General features: G+C 44.0%; 1 protein-coding gene across 1 annotated transcript in view; it reads left to right on the top strand.

The window, feature by feature from the left end:
• Nucleotides 1–9,396, top strand: part of znf407 (zinc finger protein 407) — a 148,755-nt gene extending 139,359 nt beyond the window's left edge. Inside the window, exon 10 of the mRNA XM_061081379.1 lies at nt 7,863–9,396. Within this exon, the coding sequence (XP_060937362.1) occupies nt 7,863–8,734 (872 nt within the window). The 3' untranslated portion in view covers nt 8,735–9,396. The remainder of the gene's footprint in view (nt 1–7,862) is intronic.
• Nucleotides 9,397–10,091: the final 695 nt, after the last annotated feature.

Raw genomic sequence — 10,091 nt, forward strand, 5'->3', positions numbered from 1 at the left:
TGTGTTCCAGTTTCTAAGCTTCTCAACTGACATCTTTCATATCATTCTGCTTCTGTCTCCTTATTCTTTGTTTATTCTCTTTATCCATTGACCCAATCCAGTCCACACTCTCTTCATGTCTCCACCCAGTTGTTAGATAGTCTGAAGCGTGCCATTGTGTTGGGAGCACTCATTTCATCCGCCTTGACGGACCTCAGAACACTGCGCGGGCTTTGGCAACAAAAAGACATCAGCAACATCATCTTCACACTGTAATTACGAGAATGGGGGGAAATTTCATTTTGATTAGCGAAAGAGCTTTTATTCTCAAACTCACATCCATAATTAATCATTAAATCATGGGAGAGTGAGTGAGAGGGATAGACGGGGAAGGGGTGGGGGCAGCGAAAGGAGGAAGGAGGGATGGACGTAGGGAGGGATGTAGCAGTGGAGAGAAAGGAAAAGGGCATGTAATTATCTGCAGAAGTTCGACATCCCCTGTAAATCCACGGAGCTGCCTGACGTCGCTAATTAAAGAAGCAATCAAAGGTCCACCTCCAGAGGTTTTGAGAGAAAGAGAGGGGGAAGGAAACAGGCCAGAGCGAGAGAGAGAGAGAAAGAGAGAGAAGGCCTAATGGGGGGAATGAGACAGGGGGAATATGAGGAAGGAAGAGTGTTGTGATCGTTGTTATTGTTTCATATGTCAACCTCCCCTCTTGATGATTGGATGAGGCTCACGCATGCCTCCTCCCTCCTCCCTCTATTCCATCCCTTTTTTTTCCCCCTTTACTTGCATCTGGCCATCACACTGTGATCATTTCTGACCTTCGTCTGAGGAGCGCAAATAGCTGCTGTGATTTACAGCATCAGGGAAATAAGCGCCACTCCAACCAAAAGTAATACATTAGTCATATCTGGTTAGACATTTGTAGAGTTGAAATGATGCATCTTCTGATGCTTTTCCAGGACGCATAATCGGTGATGTAAGCCGCAGTCGTCAGGTGTTTCAGGCCTTTCAGCATCAGACGCCCTCTCACTGGCAGCCCTGCTCAGGCGGATCAGGCCACACTTTGTGCAGCTGCTGTAACAACCTCCCACGTGTTTGCTCGTTTTTTGTTTTTTTTTTATCCTTAGCCAACCAGATAAATTCTCAGCAACCCGTGTGTTGTGGAAGGAGACCATTGATCTTTAGTTGTCATTGAATGTCCAACTTGTGTTTTCTGTCTGTGCCGTTTCTCTAGGTAATAGGTATTGTTAACCAATTGGTTGCTTGTAAGTTATTTCTGCCATGAAATTAAAACATGTGTCCTCTTTTAAAGCGTTGTGAATGTATCCACTATTGTTAAGTCTAGGCTACATCAGATGATGCTTGTGTTATTATGTTTGCAAATTTGCTAATAATACTATTTATTTTTAGTAGAAAGTATTATTAGTATTTTGGATTTTACCATGCTGTTACTACCCTGATTGCTAGAAGCGAGAATACAATGCTCAGGAAGAAAGAATGAATCAAGATGGTTTCCCCAATTTAGTTTTTTTCCACTTCACCTTTGGTTTCTCTCTCTGTTTCTCCCTCCTTGTTTTCCTCCCTCTCTGGGGGCACAGACCTGGGGGACCCGAGGTAGATAGAGTTAGTGTGGACCAGATTATACTCACACTGGGTCATCCTCTGTCAGCAGAAAAAGAGCTGAGAGCAGGACACCTACCTGTGTTTCCTCTGACCACTGCCTCAACTCTGTGTGTGTGTGTGTGGGTGTGTGTGTGTGTGAGAGAGAGAGATTATATTTACTCTTATTGACAACCAATTTTAGTTTTCTGTTTTGTTTCAGCATCAAACATATTTTTTCTGCAATGATACAAGAGAAAAAACACATTTGGATATTTTTCCCTTATTAAACAGACACACGTGATTATGTGAGCCTGTGCTGACATTAATAACTGTATTGTCTTGAAAACTACTAAAATAGTTGTAGGGTTAGTTATTTACGTATCAAGGAACAAAATACTTCATATTCTTTTGTATTATTATTTTGTCCTTCCCAAAATAATCTTCCCGTTGTCATTGCAAACCTTGTCTGGCAACCATTTCTCAAAATCTACATTTTACATGTTTCCTTGACTTGCAAAGAAAGGACGTGTAGAACAAAACATTATGAGCGGTGTTTAAGACTTGAAGCTTTCCTGCCAGACCCAAACTCTCCTCCCCGAGTGGGTGGCTCTAAAGAAACAAAGTAAAGAGACTAAAACACTTCACCACCAAAAAAACATAAAATGCATAAATTCCTGTGTAGCAGAGGATTTTTGCCAAAACAGGCTTTGTGGCTGTATTAAGTATTGTGTTATTTGTTTGATAATGTTATCTAAAAGATATTCACTCTTTTCTTCAACTTGTGTTTCAAGTCACTGGTGGATTAATATTAGCCTTCAGAGTCACTGTATCAGTGTAACAGGCCCTCTGTCAGTCTGTGGCCTCATTCTCTTCTGTTTATTCGTCCTTGGGGTGTGTTCATGGTGTCTTCATCTCTCTCGCTCCGTCCTGTCCACTCGGTGTCAATCTGGCTGCTGTATAATTGGTTGTTTTTTGGTCGGCTGGCCTGTCCTCCATGGCGTTGATTCATGGCGTTTGTAAAGGTGACAGTAGCGGCTGTCCGTACCAGACAAAGTAGAGCCATCACCAGGCAGACCTCAGCTGACCTGTGAGTTGGTGCGCACACACTGGCACACACGCGGACACACGCACACACACGCAGAGGAAACCCATGCAGCTGTGCCTGAGGCCTCACCGGGGAGGAGAGGGAGGCAGATAAGGTCATCGTGTCCACGGCTTGACCGCCTCCTCAAATAGACACATACAGACGGATGATTGTCTCTGTTTTTGTAATGGAATTTAAATCAAATTAAAATTGCATATATTTTATACACTTTATGCATCTAAATACTGTTTACAGTCACATTCACATACATTTCACATACAGTATAGTTCTTGGCCTTTATATAACATGTAACGGAATTTGCCTAGGCACAAAAAACTCTTTGTCGACATGTTAAATATTATATATAGACACACCCTGTTGGAATATGTAAAGAAAGTCACATACACATACAAGTAAATTGTACAAAAACATAAACCATATACGTGTATAATACATATGATAACCACTTTCTTAAAAGAATAAATATATTTTACAAGTAAACGGTCCATGAAATCATTGAAACAACATTAAAAGTAGAAAACTAATAAAAACAATGTAAATATCGTTACTAAAATGAAAGATTGCCTAATAAAAATCCACATGAATGTATATACACAGAGATTTATATTGTAAACACCTAAAAACGCGTAGGAGCACACAATCACACACCATGCTCTCATATGCAGGCCATTCCCAGTGACCTGGATACACCCTGAACTGACACTTTATCTACTTAGCAGTGTCACCTTCAAAAGCCTGCACCACTGACACACACACAGATCACCTCATGTGTAAAAATCCCCCCACAAATAACAGCCATATGTGTGTCAGGTTTAGGGGTCTCCATCAAGTGCTTTTTAAGGCGCTGGCTTCATATCTATAATTGAAGGTAATCGGCTGGTAAAGGGATTGTAAAGGGTTTCATGCTGTAGTTCAGAACTGTTTCATGGTTCTGACCTTGTATAAGCATGTGTTGTTTTTTTTATCCTTTCTTGTGTTATGGTTTGATACAGTATAATTGACTTTGCTTGCTGTTGTGTCTATCCACACTGATTTCTTTGTCTTTTAGAGTGTGTGCGTTTTTTAGTGCGACTATGCTTATTAGAACAAATGAGGGTTTGTAGTGGTGTATATTTAGATTAATACTGGGGTTGGATTTCGTTTCAGGGATTAGAGAATGAATACAATCGGTCCACGCAGGTATAATAAGACGTCTGGGTGTGCGAGCTGGCCTGATTACATGTGCATGTGCAAGTGAGCTTACATTCACAGCGAGCTGACCTGTGTTACAGCAAGTGTAATTGATTGTGTGTGTGCTGGTGTCTCGGTGTTAAGGTTAATTTCTCTAACTGCTGGTAAGTGCTGTCTGACCGCTCCCCTGGCGGCCTCTCCGAGCTGAAGTAATGCCACTTAGAGGCCCCGGGCCCCTGCCACCGGCCAGTCCATTGATTCACTGATCAATAATTGCATCTGTACCGTACACTGAGCAGGGAGACTCCCGCTCTGACCCGACACTAGCACAAACACACCAGCTGGGCCCAGGCACAGAGTCACACCACACGGACGCTCATCAAACTACAGTCCAGGGAACACCTAAGGGTTCATTAATTAGGATTTATCCCATTTGGAGAATAGATTCACTCCCATCACTGCTCACATGCTCCCGTACAGTCCAGTCATACAGACGCAGGAACTAGAACAGTCTCAACTACTATTGCATATTTGCCATGTGCATAAAGAATAACCAGGTAGATTTTAGGACCAGACAGTATTGTTATTGTATGAGGAACAGTAGAGGCCAATTTTCTCCAAAAAATCTTGTCACAATCTTATAAAACGCACAATCACGAGCCATGATTTGGATTGCGGTTGTTTTTCGTAATTTTGAAATGCACTGTTGACTCAGCTAATGAACTGAGACATAGGTAGATCATACCATGCATGTCTCATGTTGCTTCAGGGCTCCTGTGGCTTCTTAAAAAGTCTTAAATTAAATTGTCTTAAATTGACCATAAATGTGCTGTTCAATGTCATTCTCCCGTGTTTACAACACATCTCTCTGGTCCTTTCACACTTTGTCTCTTCTTTCCCTAGAAATGCTAACTACTAATAGCATAATAGTAAAACATGCCCCTGTCAAATGTTCAAATCTGTGCATGAAATTATTATTCAGCAAGTTCATATAAAAAGTTAAATTTCCTCTACATACACTGTGCCCTCTGTACAAGTGTATGTTAGTCACTGTTTCAGTTCTACACTCAGACTTTGGATAAGACGTTCCTATCATCTGGAAATCAAAATGACATCACCGCCCGTTTCTCCGCATCCTTTTCTTCCTCCTGTTGTTTAATTCCTCTCAGGAAGCCTCCATCTTGTTTTAGATCACAGGCAATAAAGCAGCCTGCCTCTCTCTCTCTCTCTGGCTATCTATCTCTCTCGTCGTCTCTCGCACCTCCTGTTAAAAGACTCAGTCAGTCAGAACACTGAAAACACATATTAAACAGGCATCAGCCTCTCGCCGGGGCCAAATCACGCTGTTCAAATGTTGTTCTTCCACCGGGAGCGCAGGACAACTGAAGAGATGGGATCTGCAACATTAACTTGATTCACGGCTGAGGCGACTGAGTGACACTCCATAAACCTCAGCGGGCCGTCGCCGGGCCCCGCCGACAGCACCCCCATGGCTAATGTGACACACAGTGGCAACGCATAGCCCTCCCACCCCCAAAAGACACACACCAGACATACATACACGCGCGCACACATCAGCAAGCACAACTAGGGACTCACATATACATACAAATATATATATAGAGCAGCACATATTGTATTGACACACACTAGTGAAGCCTGACCACAACATTCCACCCACATATTGAAACATACATAGAACATGAATACAAAGACGCATTCGTACATGTTTGATACAAACTGGCAAAACTGATCTTTACCAAGCTGAATATACTGTACACACAGTCAGGAGGTCACACACTAGAAGGCACGTTATCTCCAAACACACACATGTTTGCATTCCCTTGCCTCTTACCCTAACCTTAACCGTCACAACCAAATGCCTAACCCTAACCCTAACCTAAACCTAATTTAACCCTAAACAGCCCATTGAATTTGTGAGGACCAGCAGAAATGTCCTTACAACATCAAAATGTTCCCACAATGATGAACCAAAATTGGCCATCATAAATATAGTTAGACACGTGCGCACACAGGCAAACACACAGGCACACACACACATACATACACATAAAAACATGTTTTATGGTAATGCAGCAGAGAGTTATGGTCCTCTGCAGAAGACCTCTCAGCTGGCAGCGTTTTGGCGTAGGCAGTTAGCACGGGCCCTGTAGCTCCGTGTAAACAGGTAACCTCTGCTGCTCAGAATGTCGACTTCCTCTGGTTGTCTTCCTCCCTGCAGCCGCCCTCCACACACTCACTCCTCTGCCTGTCACTTGAGATGCAGATGGAAGAGTGGGAACTGAGATTTACTACACCAACTTGTTGCCTTTGAACTGCGGAATCACAGCAATGTTTTTGGTAGTTTGTCTTTTAACATTTGAAACATCTTTATTTCATACTACACAGAGTGTAATACGCAGAGGTGTGTGTGTGTGTGTGTGTGTGTGTGTGTGTGTGTGTGTGTGTGTGTGTGTGCGTGTGTGCGTGTGTGCGTGTGCTTGCGTGTGTGTACCTTTTTTCCTGTCTTCTCATCAGATAACCAATGAAACCAAAATAAGAGCAGACCCTTACAATTATTAACTTTTATCAATTTTCTTAATTAAGTTAACTTTGCTTCTGCAAATTGTATCTGTCCAGGTCTCAACAGTTGACTCTGTCTTTGGACATACTGTGAACAGATAAAGTGTTTACTGTTTCCTCCAGTGCTACATGTATAAACATGTAAAACAAAATGTAATAGTCCATTTGAGTGTGTGTCTGAGCAGGATTGAGAGATTTACTGTCACTGGCTGGTGAGCTCTGCTTATAGTGAGAGTGAGAGTTAAAGTGAACACACCCCTGTGCTGGTGTGAGAGCGGGCCACAGCCGGGTCAGAGACTGTTTGCAGCACAGCTCTGACTTTCTGATCACAATGTCAACCTTGTGAAAGCAGGACATTAAATGTCAGAGGGAGATAGGAATATCAATGATTGATGAGTTTGTTCCTGTATGTACTGTGAGATCTGTGTGATCTTGTTGCTTCCCTTGAGGGTAAACCTCGCGCTTCCCAATATGTCAACCCTTCTGGAAAAAAGAAGCTGTTTTATTTCCTGAAGAGGTGCGGTTTTGGAGAGAGTTGTTAGAATTTTGAACGCTTTCAAGTACCGAAAGTCTTGCAGTATCTTCAAACTTTGAAGTACACACCTTAAAACTAAAACATTGCAAATGAATGTCAACATGCTCTTCCAGTGACAGTAGAACATGTGTTTTCAGCTTTTTGTACAGTAAGTTCATGTGTGCCGAGGAGCCCAGGTGTGAAAAAAGTCCCCTCTTCACTGTCTCAAATTCCCATTTTTCTGCATAGATTAGCCCACAAGTGTCTGAGCCAGGCGCTGTTTAAACAATGGCATTTCTAACACTGTTCCTATCACCTTGGAAACGCCATGGCAACCTGTGATCTGAGAGGGCACAGTGTGGCTCAATTAGCACCAGTCATATCTCACCGCACTCTTCCGCCAGCCTTGTATCTCCATATTCTGTCTCCTCTCATGCATTAGTGACAAAAATATGTGCAGTGTTACAACAACTTTTACAGCAACTTAGTTTTCTATATGGCTTTTGTTTCCTCATGGCATCTGATGCAGAAACATGGCAAGTTGAACAGTGGTGGTAACTGAGAGAACTAAGAGAGGAACCTACAGCTTTGTGTGCCTCTTCTCTGGGTCCTGGCTTTCATTCCATGAAACAATTTTCCTCTGATATTCACATTTACATATCTTGGTTATGCAGATCGACTTAAAACTGAGTTGAGAGGCTGTTCTATCTCATTTTAGCTCCTGTTGTCTTTTGTTGTTGTCTGTTGTAAATCACACAATGAATACAGGAAGCTGTCAGATGCTATGAGCTCCTCACTTCTCTGCTCAGTTTTGGAATGATTTAATTTCATAGCAGTTTAACAATATATAATATATAAAAAATGTGAAATCTCATGTGAATGTGTTGCTCTGTTTCCTGTAGGTATTGTGTCCAAGTCCTTTGAGTGTCGTCTGAAGGGCCAGGGGGCCACGTTCGTGGAGGCAGAGGAGATGGGCTCTCCTGTGCACAGGAAGAGCTCAGCAGACCTGTCAGCACACGATGAGCAGGTCCAGCAGGTCATCATCATCCAGGGCTACGGCGGGGGGGATGTGGCCATCGACCAGGCCTTGGAGGAATCGGCTGCTGCCACCCTGCAGACGCTGGCCATGGCTGGCCAGGTGGCCGAGGTGCTGCACATCACCGAGGACGGACAAGTCATCTCCTCGGGAAGGGAAGTGGCATCTGGCGGGGCGCACCTGGGGGGAGACAGCACCCAGTTTGTGGTGCTGGAGTCGGGCGCGGCCAGGGAGGAGCTGCAGGCCGTCGCCAGAGGAGGGATGGCGGTTTCATCTGGGGGAAAAAGCCACATTGTGTCCGAGTCGTCCACAGCCCTGGACGCTCTGCTCAACGCTGTGAGCGAGATGGGCCACCAGGAGGCGCAGGGAGAGGAAACCGTCCTCCACGAGGACTTGAGCCCTGAGATGGGCGAGGAGGTGCAGAGCGAGGTGCAGGTGAAGCAGGAGCAGGACGAGGTTCAGGTCATCCAGCAGAGCAGCCAGGCGCAGATGCAGGAGGTGCTGCAGCTGGCGGCGTCACAGATGATGAAGGAAGGTCTGACCCAAGTCATCGTCAATGACGAGGGCACGCACTACATTGTGACGGAGCTGGACAATTGCACCTTACAGGTGGAGGGGACCGTGTATGGAGAGGCAGGGGTAGGAGAGGGGGAGGGGCAGCAGGGGGAGCAGCAGGGTGGAGAAGAGATGGTGGTGTATTTGGACGGAGCGCCTCACAATTTAGTCCTGGAAGGATAGAAGAGAGATGAAGTCGTGAAGGTAAAGATGAGTTATTTCACTTCAGTTTCCTGTTGAAACCTGATGAAGCCTGCGTTTCGCCCAATTGTTTGTCTGGAATCCGTCTCTTCACGCTTCCTCTTCCCTCATTCCCCCTGATTTCACTCAGTTTGATTCTTTTCCACTCCTCTTTTCAGTTTTTTTTACTGTCTGCTATTGGGCTATGCTAAACTCAGGTTAAACCTCCTTTTATTTAGAGGGTCGGTGAAGGAAAGAGGCATTGGTGCTAATTGACTGTATTAACAACTTTAATAATACCATTTCTTCCTCCAATATTCTGTCTTACTATAAATGAAAATGCATCTTCTGTAGAGAGTAAAGAGTCTTCGTGACGCATTTGTGTTTCATCATCTCAAATTTGATTTGGCTGTTGTAGAGTTTAGCTCATGTGGTCTTTGCCTGTTCTGTTGATTTATTTGTCTAGTTTCTCTTCCATTCTTGGTAGCGATAAGTGTAATGTCAGTTACAAACCAATAATTGGATGGATTTTGAAGAAAGAAACAGATTTTGTTGATGCTTTATGTGTGACATAGAACCAATAAGTGTCCATTTCAGCTTTTTTTTTAACATGTTATCATTTGAAAAACCTCTAAAAGCATCCATGAAGTTCGTCACAATAAAGATTGCACCTAATTTTTAACAAATGTGTCCAGATTTTATCATAAAAGTATTTGCCTTTATTGTCACAATTCCACATCAACACCACGGTTGCATGTACAGAGCAGCGGCATCATACAAGCAACATGCACATACATGCTTCAACTGATGGCTCCCATCATGCCTTCTGATCACCAACACGATCATTATCATCAACATTATCATTATCGTCGTCATGATCACCATCATCCTAATCGTCTTGCTCTCTTCTCTCCCCCCATCAGGCCAATTCTGCTCATTGTGTACAACACACTCATCCTTTTTCCCCCCCCAGCAGTATTCAGCACTAGAGGGAGAATCAATATTCATTTAGGCCCCTGCGCAGGCCTGGTTTCTGATGGAGTGAGTGGGAGAGCAGTATGACGGCTGCAAACACAATGGCCAACCGCTGAAAGTAGAGAGAGAAAGCACTCATACACGCTGAGGGCATCAAAAGATCATCCCTTTAACACACACACACACACACACAGGCATACGCAGAGTGAGAAGGTAGGCTGGGAGAGAGAGAACGTAGTGGAGGAGTGGGCCGGGAGAAATGAGAGGATTACAGACGGGTGTTGAGAGAGGTGAGGCCAGAGAGAAGTGAAAGAGCAGTGAAGTCCACAGCCACACAGAGGGAAGGGAGCCGGTAATTTCACATCACAGCCGTCTGCCTTTGAGC

Source organism: Limanda limanda, chromosome 11 (genome assembly GCF_963576545.1).
Source record: "Limanda limanda chromosome 11, fLimLim1.1, whole genome shotgun sequence".
Classification (NCBI taxonomy): domain Eukaryota; kingdom Metazoa; phylum Chordata; class Actinopteri; order Pleuronectiformes; family Pleuronectidae; genus Limanda; species Limanda limanda.